At 40.1% G+C, this 19,769-nt stretch overlaps 1 protein-coding gene across 2 annotated transcripts in view; it reads left to right on the top strand.

The window, feature by feature from the left end:
- The window catches only part of LOC124553735 (peroxisomal carnitine O-octanoyltransferase), a 263,361-nt gene extending 246,315 nt beyond the window's left edge, over positions 1 to 17,046 (top strand). For both annotated transcript variants that reach the window (XM_047127665.1, XM_047127666.1), the window contains exons 13-14: positions 2,614 to 2,815; positions 16,744 to 17,046. In XM_047127665.1, the coding sequence (XP_046983621.1) occupies positions 2,614 to 2,779 (166 nt within the window). In that variant the 3' untranslated portion in view covers positions 2,780 to 2,815; positions 16,744 to 17,046. The remainder of the gene's footprint in view (positions 1 to 2,613; positions 2,816 to 16,743) is intronic.
- The last annotated feature ends 2,723 nt before the right edge of the window (positions 17,047 to 19,769 follow it).

Genomic DNA, 19,769 nt, shown 5'->3' with positions numbered 1-19,769 from the left:
GTCTCTTCCTACATATTTCCATTTTCCTGTATTCATTAAGTTCTTTTCTTTTGTTCAAGTTGTCTTTGTATTCCATATAGACTGTAGTTTCAGTAGTTATGGCTTTATTTTAATTGGTACTTGTATTACTGTCCATGTTTAACACCCTTTGTAGTTATCTCATCTGTTCATACACTACTGGCCATTAAAATTGCTACACCAAGAAGAAATGCAGATGATAAGCAGGTATTCATTGCACAAATATATTATACCAGAACTGACACATGATTACATTTTCACGCAATATGGGTGCATAGATCCTGAGAAATCAGTACCCAGAACAAACACCTCTGGCCATAATAACGGCCTTTTTACGCCTGGGCATTGAGTCAAACAGAGCTTGGATGGCGTGTACAGGTACAGCTGCCCATGCAGCTTCAACACAATACCACAGTTCATCAAGTGTAGTGACTGGCGTATTGTGACGAGCCAGTTGCTCGGCCACCATTGATCAGACGTTTTCAATTGGTGAGAGATCTGGAGAATGTGCTGGCCAGGGCAGTAGTCTGTATCCAGAAAGGCCCATACAGGACCTGCTACATGTGGTCGTGCATTATCCTGCTGAAATGTAGGGTTTCACAGGGATCGAATGGAGGGTAGAGCCACGGGTTGTAACACATCTGAAATGTAACGTCCACTGTTCAAAGTGCCGTCAATGCGAACAAGTGGTGACAGAGACCAGTGGCACCCCATACCATCGGGTGATACGCCAGTATGGTGATGGCGAATACACGCTTCCATTGTGTGTTCACTGCGATGTCGCCAAACACAGATGGGACCATCATGATGCTGTAAACAGAACCTGGATTCATCCGAAAAAATGACGTTTTGTCATTCGTGCACCCAGGTTCATTGTTGAGTACACCATCGCAGGTGCTCATGTCTGTGATGCAGCGTCAAGGGTAACCGCAGCCACGGTCTCCGAGCTGATAGTCCCTGCTGCTGCAAACGTCGTTGAATTGTTCGTGCAGATGGTTGTTGTCTTGCAAACGACACCATCTGTTGACTCGGGGTTCGAGACATGGCTGCACAATCCATTACAGCTATGCGTATAAGATGCCTGTCATCTCGACTGCTAGTGGTACAAAGCCATCGGGATCCAGCACGGCGTTCCGTATTACCTTCCTGAACCCACCGATTCCATATTCTGCTAACAGTCATCGGATCTCAACCAACGCGAGCAGCAATGTCGTGATACAATAATCCACTATCGTGATAGGCTACAATCCGACCTTTATCAAAGTCGGAAACGTGATGGTACGCATTTCTCCTCCTTACACGAGGCATCACAACAACGTTTCACCAGGCAACGCCAGTCAGTTACTGTTTGTGTTTGAGAAATCGGTTGGGAACTTTCCTCAGGTCAGCACGTTGTAGCTGTCTCCACTGGCACCAACCTTGTGTGAATGCTCTGAAAAGCTAATCGTTTGCATATCACAGCATCTTCTTCCTGTCGGTTAAATTTCGCGTCTGTAGCATGTCATCTTCGTGGTGTAGCAATTTTAATGGCCAGTTGTGTATTTTACATTGTTCATTTATTTAATGCAAACTGTTACACAGCCACTGTTTTGATTATAATGTTAATGTTAAAATGCAGTAACACCACACTCTCAAAAATTGCATTTACTGTAAGTTCCCTCAAATGCCTCCATTTTCCTGCATTTATTTATTTCTGTTTATCTTACTGATATTGCTTAAGTTCTTTATGTATTCTGTAGTTACATTGATAATTGCCTCTCCTTTTAATTAGTTTGTGTATTACTCTCCATGTTTCATACCTCCTGATGTAGCCTTGTGTACTACCAATTTTGTTTTATTCGTTTGGTTTATTAATAGAAACTGTTATGTGGGCATGCTATTTGTATTTTGTGTTAAAGGGTTTCCTGTCTACTCCATTGTTATTTATATACTGTTCAGTTTTTACTTTTTCATTGCATTACCACCACACTGTCAAAGATGTTACTTACTGTATGTTTCTACTTCAGTCTCGACGTGTTACTTCTCGTCCAGTGTTGTTTGCAACCATTGTAACTGCTTTGGTGACAATACTCAGTAAATGTCTGAAGATGGCCTCGTAAGCCAAAAACCGGTTAACAATAAAAGTAATATTGTAGAACAAAAGCAAACTGGTGCTTTTAATTTATTATAATGTTGTTCTACCAAGAAGTGACAGAAGATTCTGTTAACACAATGAAGGGGTACTGAATAGAACTGGGGAAGAAAGAAATTTGTGGCACATCTTGACTAAAAGAAGGGATTGGTTGATAGGACACATTCTGAGATGCGTGGAGGGTAGGAATTGTACAGGGAGACCAAGAGATGAATAGAATAAGCAGATTCAGAAGTATGTGGGTTGGGTTAGTTATTTGGGGATGACGAGGTTTTGCAGGAAAGAGTAGTGTGGAGAGCTGCATCAGACCAGTCTTTGGACTGAAGACCATAACAACAACATTATTTATTGTTGTTCTTGTTGTTATTATTATTAGTAGTAGTAGTATTATTATTGTTGTCATTGTACTTGTTGTTATTGATACTCGGTCAGCACCTCCTGACCTGTGTTTTGTTTTGCCGCAGCATTCAGTTCACAGTTCTGGTGTTCCGGGCAAGCAGAGAGACGTCGGGCAGTAAGTTCTGCACGGCCTTGGCACGCTCCCTGGACGACGTGGCACGGGTCCTCGGCCCAGCGCCGCCTCTTGCCACGAGGGATAGTACCACCACCGTCCCGTCCGCCAAGCTGTGACACTGTGGGGAACTGTGACGGATCAAACTGTACAAGGTACTGAAACATGGGTTGCATCACTTTTATTATTTTAATAGATAGTAAGGTAACAATTGTCCAAGGACGTATGTAGAACCTGCGAAACTGGAGACATACCATCAGAAGATATTTGGGAAAACATCATACAGTCAATCTGGAAGATAACATGGGCAGATAATGCTAAAATTGTTGCACAATCAGCTTGTGATCTAAACTTCCTGACAGGAATAACATGCAGAAGAATGGAATAGAAAATTCATCATCAGCCAATTCATTCATTTGGCGATGTGGCCTCTTTGAGTCGGCGTGCAATGTAGGATCCGTGCAGGTACCTCCATTTCTGTTGATATTGAGTTTCTCATTGCCAGTTCAATCTGGCTGTCTTTTGTAAGTCTCTTTTCCACCTGTCCGATGTTCTTCTCCTCAGTTTCTTTTGCCAAATTGGGTCCAATCCAATATTTGTTTTGAGCTCCTGCCACGTTTTCTTCGAGCGACACGACCAGCTCACTGCCATTTCGAGGTATTCACTCTTTCTATCGAGCGAGGTGGAGCAGCAGTTAGCACCTGTACTCGTGTTTGACAGGCCATCCAGGTTTAGGTTTACGGTGCTTTCCTTAAATCGTTCCAGGCAAATGCCGGGAGGGATCCTTTGATAGGGCACGGCCAATATCCTTTCCCATCCTTGATATAATCAGAGCTTGTCCTCCGTCTCTAATGACCTCAATGTCAATGGGATATTAAACTTGGCCTTTTTTCGTTCATTCTTTCCTTCCTTCCACTCTTTCCAATATATCACTCGCCTTTGTTGTCTGTCTGATGTCAGTTGCTCTGTTTCTCTCTTTCTTACGCAAGCTGCAACATTGTTGTGAATAAAACAGTGACCCGCATATTCAATAAGTTTCCTTTAATTTATGGTCACAAACAGATGAGATAACTACAACAGGTGTTAAACGTGGACAGTGATACCGGTTTCGGTCTATAATGGCCATCATCAGATCTGCAGCAAAAAATGGGAAAAATATAAATACACTTGCAGGTTGTCTACAGCTTAAAAACAATAAACAGACCATATTGAAAACTACTATTGACATATATATGCATTTGTGCACTTTAAGTATGAAGAGACATACCAGTTTTATAAAAACGAAGTCGTAATGCACTGCAGCCATAGTGGCATCGTCAAATGTTAAATGCAAAATCAGTACCAGCATCGTCAAATAATATACAAATAACACCATATGCACGAGTCATGTTGTCAGTAGCACTACTGTTCAAAACAAGTTGCCGTACAGTAGCCACAAGATGTTCGTGTTGTAAGTTCACCAGATGTCGCTAATGTAGGCATACCCTAGTTTTCAATAATTAACTGAACAGTGTAAAATAAAGGAGGATACAAAGTTGAAGTCTATAATGAGCTTGTAACATATAAAAGGCATTACAGTAATAAAAAGCGATGAAATAGAACACAACAAAAGTCAGATCGTTAAAAAGAGGAAGAGTTAAGAGACAGTAGTTGACATATATTCAAGTGCCAATATTCTAGATAATGACATAAGTAATAAACACCTTTTATAGTGCACAGAATAATATTAAAAAACTTTGTTTTTATAAAACAGGTATGCCTCTTCATACTTAAAGCGCACAAATGCATATAGTACTTTTCATTACGGTCTATTTATTGTTTTAAGCTGTAAACAATCTGTGAGTGTGTTTGTTTTTCCCATTTTTTTTTGCTGCAGATCTGATGATGGTCATTATAGACCAAAATAGGTAATCTGTTAACAAAAAGTTTGTGACTATAGACGTAAATTAAAGGAAACTTATCCCTCTTTCTTTGTGTTGCTGAACTTGTAAAAGGTAGCCCAGTAATGTAAAAGGTGCAAAAAATGTGCTTAAGCCACAGGGCAAAACAGGTATTGTGCAAGAAACAAGATAGTGATGCAGTCTTGTTCAGCTTGTACAGCAAAGAAGTGATGGTGGAAATAAGAAAAAAAGGTTCGAGAATGGAACTAAAATTCAGGATGAAGCGATACAACATTTTCTGAAGAGATTGCTAGACTCAGTGAAAATAAAGAAGAACTGCAGGAACTATTGACTGGAATGCACAGCCTAATGAAAACAGAGTATGGATTGTGAATGAACAGAAGAAAGAGAAAAGTAATTAGAAGTATATAACGTTCCTCTCGGATCATTACATTTACCTTAACTTTCTATTGCCTGGATTTCATTTGATGAAAGAATATAACAGTTTCTAACTTCACAAAATTTATTGACAACTGAACTGCATACTCGTCACATTAACAAAACACTGACATACTTCACACATCTCTTTGACTGACTGACAAAACAGCTCAACAACTAACTCTCTCGCAGCATCACTGCTTTGCTTTATATAGAATTTTAACAATAAACTTCAAAACAACCCATTGTTAATTTTGTACAATTTTGATGTTACAATTAAAATTTACAAAACGTAAAAAAGCTGATGTTACAGCTGATGGAGGTATAAAATACAATATTAATTCACATAATTTTTATAGTATCATCACTACTTTTAAATATGAAAATCAAGCTGAACTTTAATTACAATAATTTCTCTTGTATTGCAGGGTGTTTATAAATGAATATTGGGGTTTTAACACTTTATAATATTTATTATATTAAGAATGCAGTTATAAATGATATGTCAAATGAAAGAGCAACTCAAACTGTTCTACCATGAACCTTATAAATGTTCAATCTGAGCACCATTTGTCACACGGCACACATCAGGTCTATAGCCGAGTTCTTCCCAAACATTGATAAGTATGTCTTCAGTGATTGTAGCAACAGCTGCTTCAATCCGGTTTCCTAATTCAGGGAGGTCTGCTGGTAGCAGAGGCATGTACACACGACGATGCTTGATGAAGCCCCAAAGGAAAAAATCACATGGCATTAGGTCGGATAAACGTGGAGGTCATGCAAAGCAAGCCCTGTCTTTGGGCTCCTTGTGGCCTATCCAGCGCTTGGGTACAGTGACGTTCAACCAATCACGTACTTTACTATGCTAGTGAGATGGCGCACCATCTTGCTGGGAAATAAAGTTCTCTGGCTCATCTTCTTCCAATTGAGGGAAGAGCCATTGCTCTAGTGTATCCAGGTAAAAAGTGCCAGTTACAGTAGGTTCACCAAAAAAGAAAGGCCCATAAACTTTCCACCAGGATATGGCTCAAAAAACAATCACTTTAGGGGAATCTCGTTGCATTTGTACCACCTTGTGAGGATTTTCTCAGCCCCAGATGCGCACATTGTGACTGTTACATGTCCACTAAGGTGAAAGATTGATTCATCACTGAAGTCAACATGATCCAGAAAATCTTCATAGACATGAAACAACATTTTGTTTGCAAAGTTGGCATGTAATCCATGATCTTCCACCTTTAGAACCTGTAATAACTGTAAACAGTAAGGACGTAGTTGTACGCATTTTCTTAAAACTTTCAAAACAGTTGACACGGGAACTTGTAATTCACGACTAGCTTTCCGGACTGATTTCTTTGGGCTACGAGTGAACAACCCTGTCACTCGCTCAACAGTCTCTTCACTAACTCTTGGTTGTCCTGTGCTCTTCCCTTTACGAAGGCAGCCAGTATCTTCAAACTGATGATACCATCTACTAATGTTGTTATCACTGGGAGGATCACAACCGAAATTCGGCCGGAATGCCTGTTGCACAGTAACTACAGATTCAGTCTTTGCAAACTGCAAAACACAAAACGCCATCTCCGCTACTACTGCTGTCTAGCAGATTGCGGCAGAAACATTGCATGCTGCACATGCGCACTGGTGCCAAACACAACTGTTTGTGTTGCTCTTTCATTTGACGTATCATTTATAACTGTAAGTTTAATGTAATAAATATTATAAAGTGTTAAAACCTCGATATTAATTTATAAACACCCTGTTTTTTAGTTACATAATTTATTACAGTTTGGATTTGATTATTAACATTCAATGACAGTACAAATCTCGTGCTTTATCCGACTACATGTGTAAAATTTACAAATAAGGTGTCACATTCTGAAAATAGGAAAGTTGTGTGATGTAAACAATTGAAGAGTTAATTAGAAATGTAATTACAAATGATATTAATTAGAGATGAGGACAAAAATATATAACAAATGAAAATACATCGCTTGGTAATAACTTTTAATCTGTTTCTCACAAGGGAACCTCCCCATCGCACCTCCCTCAGATTTAGTTATAAGTTCGCACAGTGGATAGGCCTTAAAAAACTGAACAGAGATCAATCGAGAAAACAGGAAGAAGTTGTGTGGAACTATGAAAAACATACAAACTGAGTAGTCCATGGGCAACATAGGCAACATCAAGGAGTATGTGAGCACAGGAGCGCCGTGGTCCTGTGGTTAGCGTGAGCAGCTGCGGAGCGAGAGGTCCTTGGTTCAAGTCTTCCCTCGAGTCAAAAGTTTTTTATTTTTTTTTTATTTTCAGACAACTATCAGAGTTCAGGCACTCACACATAATCAACTTCGCTCTCCAAAATTCCAGGACATGTTCAGATTTGCTTGGACATATGCAGGATTTGACGGTCTACACACAGAAAAATTTTAAAACGTCAAAAACATATGTTTTGACAGAGCACAGAGAAAACCGTGCGACTGTGAAACTGTTGCATTCATTTGTTGCAGTTTTTGTGACAAACTCTTATGGTTTCACCACCTTCTTGGGAGTGGTTATCACATACACAAGAAAACCTAAATCAGGCAAAGTAGAATAATCTTTTTACACATTCGCCAAGTGTACATGTTAGGTGGGTCGACAACACACTCCTGTCATGTGACGCACATGCTGCCACCAGTGTCATATAGAATATATCAGACGTGTTTTCCTGGATCAAATGTTTTCGCTTCCCATTGGAGAGGCACGTCCTTTCGTTTACTAATTGCACGGTTTTGCGGTGCAGTCACAAAACACAGACACTAAACTTAATACAGTGAACGCTCCTGTGCTCACATAAACCTTGATGTTGCCTATCTTGCGCATGGACTACTCAGCTTGTATATTTTCCTTGTTTTTTCATAGTTCCACACAACTTCTTCCTGTTTTCTCGATTGATCTGTGTTCAGTTTTTCAAGGCCTATCCGCTGTGCCAAATTATAACTAAATCTGAGGGGGGTGCAATGGGGAGGTTCCCTTGTCAGGATAATGATGTTCTCTGTGTCAAACCACCAATCAACTGCAATTAAGATAATCAGAGACGCCAACCACTTATGCCAACATTTCCACAGCCTCTCAATATTTGCCGCCAGATATTTAACACTTCAGTCTCTTGATTAAACATCTAACTCAGTGCCTGTACATAATTTTGTTAATGACAACAATCCCCTGACAATCATGATAATATACGTCCTTCCAGAAAATTCTGTATGCTTTCACAATAAATGTCAAGTGTTTTAGCAAATTGGACAGCGTGATATGTATAAAGACACATACAAGTCCCTAGGAAGCACTGACTCGTCCAATAACTATCCGGATGCATACAAAAAAAAAAAAAAAAAAAAAAAAAAAAAAAAAAAAAAAAAAAAAAAAAAAAAAAAAAAAAAATAGGGGTGGTACCAGACATTTCATACGGTTCTTGGGGAAGGCTGTATCATTAAAAGTACCAGAAAGAAGATTAGCAGGAAAGATAACATCAAAATTGATAAATACAAACGAGACAAAGTGAAGGAATTTTACTTGCTTGGAAGCAAAGTAATACATCATGCACAAAGTGAAGAGGCTGCTAAAAGCAGACTGGCGTAGGCCAAAGAATGCATTCCTGGCCCAAAGAAATCTACTAGTATCAAATATCAACTTTAATCTGAGGAAGAAATTTCTGAGAATTTGGAGTGCAGCATTGTATGGAAGTGAATCATTGACTGGGGGAGGGAGGAGGGGGTGGGGGGCAGCTGGAAAAGAAGAGAACTGAAATGTTCGACACGTGGTGTCACAAAATGTTGAAAATTAGATGAAGTGGCGAGTTAAGGAATGAGAAAGTTTTCTGTCAAATCAGTGAAGAGAGCAACGTATTGAAAACCCTTAATAAGCAGGGACAGAATGATTGGACACCTATTAAGACATCAAGGAATAACAGCCGTGATATTAGAAGGACCTGTAGAAGGTAAAAACTGTAGGGGAAGGTAGAGAATGGACTACATCCAACAAATAATTGGAACTTTTTAAATAAAAGTTCCACCATTTGAATGTATAGATAATTCATTTTTGGCCTTTAGCGATTTTCAAACACCAATTAAAAAAAAAAAAAATTATATTTATATATTCATGCATGAAAATGCATTGGACCCTAAAATCCATAACTTTATGTCAATACATGTAATTACATAATGTTACAGATTTTCTGGTCCACTGTACTTTCGTAAATTCTGCATGCACTTATCTACGTTTCACATCTCCTCCTAAATCAATGGAGTGATTTCAACCAAAGTCAGTAAACATGCCACTTACTGTCTGGAAAGAACCGCTGTGGAGGTAGTATCCATCTAGCTATCAAAGGGTGAAGATGAGGTTGAAGAAGCGATACATCCACAATGCACGTATACCCCTTACTTTAGTCATCCAGTATTCAAGAATGAGAGCACTTATTTACAAAACTTTTTCTGGCCGATAATTCTCACACAATGATGAAAGAAACAAGGTGTGTTTTAAATACTGTCTCTGCAGTAAAATGCCATATAATGTTTCAATTTTTCACTTCTTCACTGCTAACTATATTTGTGACACATTTTGCAAACAGTATTTATATATACCAGTGAATGACCAGCTACGTTATAGCTCATGGTACAACACACAGTGCAAGAGATATGACCTCATAAACATTGAGATACGTGAAACACATCATTGTATGGCACATAGTTGAGGAGACATGTCATCATAAACATTGAGCTGTGTAAAACAGGACTACAGGGCAAAAATCATAGAGATACAGGTGAAATATGTCTACAAATACATGCGAAATATGTTAAATATACATGACATGTGCTTGTGCGGGCAAAGCTGTAGGTAAATAACTCATTTTAAATACCTGGAACAATTTCAACCAAATTTACTACACATATTACTTACAATATGGAAAGTAATACTGTGAGGGTAAGACAACCAACTTCCTGTTGGGGTGAAAGTGATAAGGGGCCATCCATAAATTACATCACATGTTACGTTATGTGACAAAGGGACAGGGAAGGCCGAGGGGGGGGCGGGGGGGGGTGCAGTGTTATAAGCTTTGTGACATTATGTGTACTGTGGTACTGTGTATAAAGTTTTGTTGTGTGTTACAACTCTAATCTTCAACTTGTCAACGAAAAATTTAAAAACGTTACCAATTCTATCATTATTAATTGAGGTTTGAATTTTCTGTATCAATTTTTGGGATGTGGCGAGCTTGTGGTGTTATTGTTGTTCATGCTTGCTGCACATATGATGTGCATCAGCCCCATTCAACATATGCCAAAAGACCGATACCATCTTTGAGGCTTTGTCAAAAACAGTCACCACTCTGATTTTGTCTGTTCACATCATTCATTTGTTACTTTACTTTTGCCAAATGATGACGGCGTCTTTCTTGGTTCTACTATTTTGTGATTTTCATTTCATCTGACAAATATAAAGTGAGTAAAAAAAAGTGATTGAGGTATTCTGTAGCTCAAACTATATGAAGTATACGGTGCAGCTTATGCTGATAAAAATAAACAAAATATGCAATACAAAGTTAACACCTTATTGCAGAGTTTGAAAAGTAATGGCGATGTTGAAGGTGAAGTGGATTCGAAACTTGAAAGAAATCTATATAAAACAAACATTGGAAACTCCAGGATAGAATATCAACAATGTATCGAAAGTAAAGATTGCTACTTACTGTGAAGATGACATGTTAAGTTGCAGACAGGCACAATTAAAAGACACTTACACATAAGCACAGAAATGGAAATAAAACTGATGAAAAAGAAGACACTCGTCAAAACCAGCAAAACAACTAGAGCCTGTGGGTAATTTGAGTTTTACATTATTTTAACATTTCATTCTCCACTGCTAAAAATGTATTTAGTATTCTGTAGCAAATTGTAAAATAGAGCAACCCAGTCAATTACGTTCAGTTGTTATTCACTGCTGACCATAACACAAAATCGGCAACTGCATCTTTCTGTCTGTCTGTTGGAGGTAATCTGGGAAGGTAGGGTGTCGATTTCATCGCAGTCATCACTTTTGTGTTGCTGAATTGTTCAGGGTGATTAAGTATACATATTGTGTGAAATCCCCATATTCAACATTTTACATGCTTGTTTTTAACTATAAAAAGAAACCCAACCAGACATACCAGAACACATTAATGATACTGGTATTCAGCCAAGTGGAAGTCAGTTACCTCAGACAGCACCTAAATGAACACCTAGTCAGAATACTTCTAAGAATAAAATTGTAGTACTAGAATCTCAGCTCAGTAGCTTGCTGTTAGTGTGTGGTGTTGCTATGGTACCAGATGGAAAAAAAACCAGCATTAGGGAAAGGCATGCAGCAGGAAAGAAACAGTGAAGAAAGATCAACACAGCTGAATGACAGAGAATAATTGTGAGTCTAAAAAACTAAGAATTCTATAAATTATTGAAAGTAATTCTGACTTAGTAGCAGCTCTTAAAATTCAAAATACTGTCAGTCAGCCTAGAGTAGAAGGAAATCAGTAAGATTTACTTGAAGTCGTAAAGGAGATTGCAGTTTTTGATGGTGCAGCTGGTGATCAATGTCAGACTGAAACTATCACATGTTACAAAACACTGGATGACTCACAAGCTATGTAAAAAGGCTATATCATCAGTCGATCATAAGACTCTATCCCAAAGGAGTCAGTACAGAGCAAAGACGGGAAAAAGTTGTAACTGCCACTGTTAAACTGTGCAAACCACACTGTAAACTTAATTTGAAGCATAAAGATGGCAAAAATTGAATCTTTAGCTTCAGTTTAGGGTCCTGGTCAAGTATTCTTTTTACCTATGAGGGCTGAAACTTCCTGGCAGATTAAAACTGTGTGTCGGACCGAGACTCAAACTCGGGACCTTTGTCTTTCATGGGCAACTGAGCTACCCAAGCACGACTCGCAAACCGTCCTCACAGCTTTACTTCGGCCAGTACCTAGTCTCCTACCTTCCAAACATAACAGAAGCTCTCCTGCGAACCTTGCAGAACTAGCACTCCTGAAAGAAAGGATATTGCGGAGACTTGGCTTAGCCACAGCCTGGGGGATGTTTCCAGAATGAGATTTTCACTCTGCAGTGGAGTGTGCGCTGATATGAACCTTCCTGGCAGATTAAAACTGTGTGCCAGACCAAGACTCGAACTCTGGATCTTTGTCTTTCGTGGGCAAGTGCTCTACCAACTGAGCTACCCCAGCAAGACTCATGCCCTGTCCTCACAGCTTTACTTCTGGGTGTACCTCGTCTCCTACCTTACAAACTTAACAGAAGCTCTCCTGCGAACCTTGCAGAACTAGCAGAACTAGAGCACTTGCCCGCAAAAGGCAAAGGTCCCGAGTTCGAGTCTCGGTCCGGCACACAGTTTTAATCTGCCAGGAAGTTTCGTATCAGCGCACAGTCCGCTGCAGAGTGAAAATCTCATTCTCGAAACCTATGAGGGCTGTCCGTAAATTAAGGTCTCCAGAGCTTTTTCACACAGTAAACATCATTTTATTGCAAAACCAATTATAGATTCTGGAAGCTTGGACTTTTAGCTATTATTCAGCATAGTCCCCATCGCGACTGATGCATTTTTGTAGATGCTCTGGAAGCTTTTTCATACTCGGGTTGTACCACTCTCCCACAGAACCGTGCAGGAAAGAATCGACAGCTGCCTCCGGCTCTGTCGCTTGAGAGTTTCATTCTCCCCCTCCCCCAAAGTGTTGTTTCAAGTTGGGCAACAACTGGTAGTCACTGGGAGTGACATCAGGACTGTATGGGGGATGGTCAGCGATTTCCCACACGAATTTGGTGATGAGATCCCTCGTGGTGCTGGCGACATTAGGGCGAGCCTTTGGTTCTTCATAACCTGCTGTAGCTTTGTTAGTGTCTCGCAGTACCTTGCCACGTTGATTGTTGTACCTCTTTCCAGGTAGTCGACCAGCACAATGCCTTTCCTGTACCAGAATACTGAAGCCACCGCCTTCCTCACTGACGGCATTTGCTTGAATTTCTTGACATTTTGAAGAACTGGAATGACGCCATTCTTTCGATTGTTCCCTAGTCTCTGGCATGAAGTAGTGGGCCCGATCTCATCCCCGGTTACAATTGAATCCAGAAATTCCACAGCCTCTTGCTGGTAACAGTGCAGAAACTTGCGGGCACTTTCGATGCGCTTCTTTTTGTGTTCGTCAGGGAGCATCCACGGCAGCCACCTGGCACCTGCTTTGTGGTACTTCAAAATATCCATCAAAATCTTGTCCATGGTTGTCTTAACCCTTTGAGTGCCAGCGGTTTCTCCCTAAAACCAGAGTTTTATTAATTTTTTTTGGATTACCAGTGACCTTAGCATGAAACCATTGATGCTATTACAAGACAGAGACATCTAGTGGTTCGCTGAGGTACTTCTACGAATGTGTTGCATTGCAGCAGTCACTTACAGCGTTCAGGAGAACATTCTGCACGGTGATTGTTGTACTTCATTGTAGGAGATTGTGACATGTTGTTTTTTTCATAATGATCATACCGAGGAGATTACTGACAGTGAAAGTAAGTATATCTAAAGTTATTGTAACGTAAATTTGCGTTTGTGATACAGTTTTTATGAGTTGTTTCGAAATGAAATCACTGGTATACGGTTTTGATACAAAAATTACTAAATGTGTGTTTGTGTGTGTGTGTGTGTGTGTGTGTGTGTGTGTGTGTGTGTGTGTGTGTGTGTGAAAATTCCTAAGGGACCAAACTGCTGAGGTCATTGTTCCCTAGACTACACACTACTTAAACTTGCTTATCCTAAGAACAAAAAATACACCCATTCCCGAGGGAGGACTCGAACCTTCAGCAGGAGAGGCCACGCAGTCCGTGATATGGTGCCTCAGACCACGCAGCCACTCCATGCAGCTATTAAATTTTAGCCCTATTCTTGCTTATTATTTAGAACTTTCATTGACGTCTCAGTATGAGGGATCGTGTCTAGGAAAACTGCAAATTTGCTTCCAACTGTATCATATGATATGATGGATGGGTGAAAACTGCCATATTGATTCATAAAAAACAATCTATTCTTTACTCTTTGCCAATTTCTTCTTGTATTCGTTGCTTACTAAGTTAATAAAGGTTATTTTTGCATAAAATTTTAAAATTATGTTTCTTTCCATATTGTTGGCACTCAAAGGGTTAAAGATAGCAATCTCTCACCTAGGCACACACTGATCTGTGAGTAAAACTTATTCCACTTTCGTGTCTGTCTCATCTGAAACTGATAGACGCCCGTAGCCGGCCTTGTCGTGCACATCTGTACGGCAGTCTGCAAACTTCCTACACCACTTACGCACATAAAATGTGTCTGTACACTTTTCTCCATATGCGTTGTTCGACTGGTGATGGATTTCCATAGGGTTTGATTCTTTAAGCCACAGAAATGTAATTGCAGAACGCAATTTACACTGGGCGGTAGCGCCGATTTTTCACTTCCGCTGTTAACAATTCCTACACCGAGAATTAGCATCACAGAGAGGTGGGGACTGGCAAGAATAGTGATGTGGGAAGCAAGAAACGTGGCGCTGTTGTCAGATTTGAGCCGACTCGCTCCATCCCGATGGGAGCTCTTCGGAGACCTTCCTTTGCGGACGACCCTTGTGTCGATGACAGAGCGTGTGTGCCATTAGGTATTACAGCAAAAAATGCTTGAGCATTAGTGTTAATGCACATTGACTACCGTGTAAAATTTCCAGATCACGATTTTGTGGTCGCTAAAAAGAATAAACTTATTCCCTCTGTTTATGCAGGTATTATGATAAAGAGAACCACTTGTATGAATATCAAGGGCTCAGATGGAAACCCAGTTCTAAGCAAAGAAGGGAAAGCAGAAAGGTGGAAGGAGTATATAGAGGGACTATACAAGGGCGATGTTTTTGAGGACAATATTATGGAAATGGAAGAGGATGTAGATGAAGATGAAATGGGAGATATGATACTGCGTGAAGAATTTGATAGAGCACTGAAAGACCTGAGTCGAAACAAGGCCCCAGGAGTAGACAACATTCCATTAGAACTACTGACAGCCTTGGGAGAGCAAGTCCTGACAAAACTCTACCATCTGGTGAGCAAAATGTATGAGACAGGCAAAATACCCTCAGACTTCAAGAAGAATATAATAATTCCAATCCCAAAGAAAGCAGGCGTTGACAGATGTGAAAATTACCGAACTGTCAGTTTAATAAGTCACGGCTGCAAAATACTAACGCGAATTCTGTACAGACGAATGGAAAAACTGGTAGAAGCCAACCTCGGGGAAGATCAGTTTGGATTCCGTAGAAATGTGGGAACACGTGAGGCAATACTGACCCTACGACTTATCTTAGAAGCTAGATTATGAAAAGACAAACCTACGTTTCTAGCATTTGTAGACTTGGAGAAAGCTTTTGATAATGTTGGCTGGAATAATCTCTTTCAAATTCTGAAGGTGGCAAGGGTAAAATACAGGGAGCGAAAGGCTATTTACAGTTTGTACAGAAACCAGATGGCAGTTGTAAGAGTCGAGGGACATGAAAGGGAAGCAGTGGTTGGGAAGGGAGTGAGACGGGGTTGTAGCCTCTCCCCGATGTTAAGAAAATTTCGGAGTAGGAATTAAAATCCATGGTGGAGAAATAAACATTTTGAGGTTCGCCGATGACATTGTAATTCTGTCAGAGACAGCAAAGGACTTGGAAGAGCAGTTAAATGGAATGGACAGTGTCTTGAAAGGAAGGTATAAGATGAACATCAACAAAAGCAAAATGAAGATAATGGAATGTAGTCAAATTAAGTCGGGTGATGCGGAGGGGATTAGATTAGGAAATGAGACACTTAAAGTAGTAAAGGAGTTTTGCTATTTGGGGAGTAAAATAACTGATGATGATCGAAGTAGAGAGGATATAAAATGTAGGCCGGCAATGGCAAGGAAAGCATTTCTGAAGAAGAGAAATTTGTTAACATCGAGTATAGATTTAAGTGTCAGGAAGTCATTTCTGAAAGTATTTGTATGGAGTGTAGCCATGTATGGAAGTGAAATGTTGATGATAAATAGTTTGGACAAGAAGAGAATAGAAGCTTTCGAAATGTGGTGCTACAGAAGAATGCTGAAGGTTATATGGGTAGATCACATAACTAATGAGATATTGAATAGAATTGGGGAGAAGAGGAGTTTGTAGCACAACTTGACAAGAAGAAAGGATCGGTTGGTAGGACATGTTCTGAGGCATCAAGGGATCACCAATTTAGTATTGGAGGGCAGCATGGAGGGTAAAAATCGTAGAGGGAGACCAAGAGATGAATACACTAAGTAGATTCAGAAGGATGTAGGCTGCAGTAGGTACTGGGAGATGAAGAAGCTTGCACAGGATAGAGTAGCATGGTGAGCTGCATCAAACCAGTCTCAGGACTGAAGACCACAACAACAACAACAACAACAACAACATGAGCCTTATCTGAGGAAAGTGATATTTAAGGCCTTAGTTAAGGAGAAACTACTCCTGGTTGTTCCAGTCAGAAAGCACTCCCAGAAAACGGTTTTGTTCCCCTCGGATTGCTGCCATGCCTTCTAGAGGTAAATCCTACTGAACTGATCTGGGGTCTCACGAAAGAATAAGATCCAGAGTTGTAATGTGTTGAGCACCTTGCTCCTCATTTTATATCTTGTGTAAACTGTGATCAGCACCTTTCTGACCGGTGTGTGCTCTCTTCCAGAAAGGTCGTGTCGGAGCTCACAGTTTGGCAATGGCTGCGGTTTGACGGCCTCCCAGCCCTGCGTGCATCTTTGCCGAGTTGCTGCTCGATGTGATGTGGAGTGGACCAAAGTAGACAATTACGAAGGAAGATTAGGAAATGGACAGCTCATCTTATAACAGCACCATTATGTGTTAAGTACAATGGAGGTGGTGATATAGGAAAGGATGGGTGTTTTACTGGGAACTTGGCTGTGTGTATAATATTAAATTGTACATAATTTTGTACTGAAGTTTACAATAAAAAGGGGATTTTATTTGTTAATAGTTAATTTTTCTTGACACTCATCACTGAGTATTATCCTATAGTCGTCGTTCACTTCATTCCACCCATCCATATTTCTATCAGGTTAGTGACACTTCTTTTCTTGTACGGGGTGGCCCATCTGAAGTTTCGGATGAGTTTATCTCGAAAGCTATACATCGGGTAAAAATAGTGGGTAAGACAAGTTTGTAAGCTCAAAGGGGGACATCAAATGATACTACACGTGACCTCCAGCCCGCGCCCCATTGGGTGGGGTGGGAGGCAACTTTTAAATCGAAACTTCCTGGCAGATTAAAACTGTGTGCCGGACCGAGACTCGAACTCGGGACCTTTGTCTTTCGCGGGCAAGTGCTCTACCAACTGAAGTACCCAAGCACGACTCACACCCCGCCCTCACAGCTTTACTACTGCCAGTACCTGTGCTGTGAGTAGGGGGTGTGAGTCATGCTTGGGTAGCTCAGTTGGTAGAGCACTTGCCCGTGAAAGGCAAAGTGCCTGAGTTCAAGTCTCGGTCCGGCACACAGTTTTAATCTGCCAGGAAGTTTCATATCAGCGCACACTCCACTGCAGAGTAAAAATCCCATTGTGTAACTTTTAAATCGTTAATGGAAACCCCTATTTTTTTTATTGCAGATTCGGATACTGCATAAAAAACTAATCAAGTTTTGTCTGAAACATTTTTTTAAACCATTGACATGTGGCGCTGAAATCAAGAAAAAAGTAAAATTAGGGAAGAACTCTGATTTATTTAGAATTATCCGAGAATGACACATCAAATCGATAAAAAAACATGCACCAATTCTTTTGTTACACCAAATTAAGCTATTTTTGTGCCAAATGTACTGTATCGTACTTTTAGTGTTACCGAGGAACGACGACATGGATGTAGTAGAATTATGTTCCCGTGGGGTGCTTCATTAGTGTGAGTCCCCTTGCCTCTTACAATTTGGGGTGCTTAATTAATGAAATGAGCCACGAAGAAATTGTTCAAAATTATCCCCATTAGCTTCAATGCATAAAGTCAATTGTCAGCAAAAGTTGTCCACAATTTCGAGCAGCACATCCCGTGATATGGCTGCACACACTCTTCGAATGTATTGCTCCATACCGTTTCTGGTTGTGGGGTGTCTTTCATAAACAATATTTTTTAAATAACCCCACAAGAAATAATCAGGAGACGTTATGTCTGGTGAATGTGGAGGCCACTCAATTGGTCCGCCGCGTCCTATCATGGACCAGGGCATTGTAAATTTAAAACGTTCTGCACATTTTTAGCGTAATGGGGAGCTGCTTCATCCTGTTGGCACCACATTCGTTGCCTAGTCTCTAAATCAACATCTTCCATTAGCTCCAACAAATCATCACAGAGAAGTTGTAAATAAGATTCGCCAGTAACATTTCGGTCAAAAAAATACGGTCCTATCAAGTAACCCTTTAAAATTTCACACCAGACCATTAACGACCTTTTGTGTTGATTGTCAACGGGTCTGTGCCAGTGTGGATTGACAGGGGCCCAATAATGACAATCATGATGATTTAATTTGCCATTGTTTTTGAATGTGGCTTCATCGGTGAACATAATGTATCTAAAAAAAAACATTGTCACCACTTATCATTTCCAAGGCTCATTGGCAGAAATGCACGTGTATTTGTGTATCTTTCAGCGTTAATGCCTGTCTCAGTGTGATATGATACACATGATATTTATGTGTCTTCAAAATCCTCAAAACAGTTGATTTCGGTATTCCAGTTTGTCTCGGAATCACACAACTACTAATATCGGGATCCATTTGAACACAGGTGAGAATGGTAAGGGTATGAGCGTCATTTTCATTGTATTCACGATGACAAGGTGGACGGTGCGTGTACGTATCCATTTCAAGCTCGCTGAGTGCAATTATGAATAATGTTTTTGCTTGGATGTTATTTGTTTGGGAAATGATCTGCATTTCAACAATCTCTGTAGGAGGTTAGTGAGCCATGTTTCACTAAAGAATAATTTACTTTTGGCAGCCAATGTTTACGGTTCACAATCTGAAAGTGAAGTGACGTCGATAGCATTGCACCTACCTTTATACTGAGCCATTGTTTGCAGTTCGGCCATGGTAGCGCCACAGTTGGGTGAGTAATGCAATTGTGAAGAGTTCCCTAACGAGATTTTATTAGCATTCCACCTCCCTGCATCAAAAACTGTGGTGGGTAGGATACATTTTGTATAAAAAAAAAAAGAAAAAAAAAGCTTAATTCGACGTAATGAAAGAACTGGTGCACATTTTGTATCAATTTGGTGTGTTCGTCTCAGATCATTCTAAACAAATCTAAGTTCTTCCCCAATTTTAATTTTTCTCGATTTCAGCACCATCTGTCAATGGTTTTAAAAAATGTTTCAGACGAAACTTGATTACTTTTTTGTGGAGAATCCGAATCTGCAATAAGAAATGGGATTTTCCATTTAAGATTTAAAAGTTGCCCCCTGCCCCACTCAAGGGGGCAGGGGCTGTGGGTCACATGTAGTATCATTTGATGCCCCCCCCTTTGAGCTTACGAATTTGTCTTACCAACTATTTTTTTCCGATGTATAGTTTTCGAGATAATCTCATCCGAAACTTCAGATGGACCATCCTGTATCACCTGTATATCTTGTCAAAGTGTTGTTGAAATAAATGGTCTTTGAAACCGGACTGTAACACAAGTCTGGAATGTGACACAAACACACATCCTTG

The sequence above is a fragment of the Schistocerca americana genome, chromosome 11, assembly GCF_021461395.2.
Source record: "Schistocerca americana isolate TAMUIC-IGC-003095 chromosome 11, iqSchAmer2.1, whole genome shotgun sequence".
NCBI lineage: Eukaryota > Metazoa > Arthropoda > Insecta > Orthoptera > Acrididae > Schistocerca > Schistocerca americana.
This window is presented reverse-complemented; position numbering and strand designations above follow the sequence as displayed.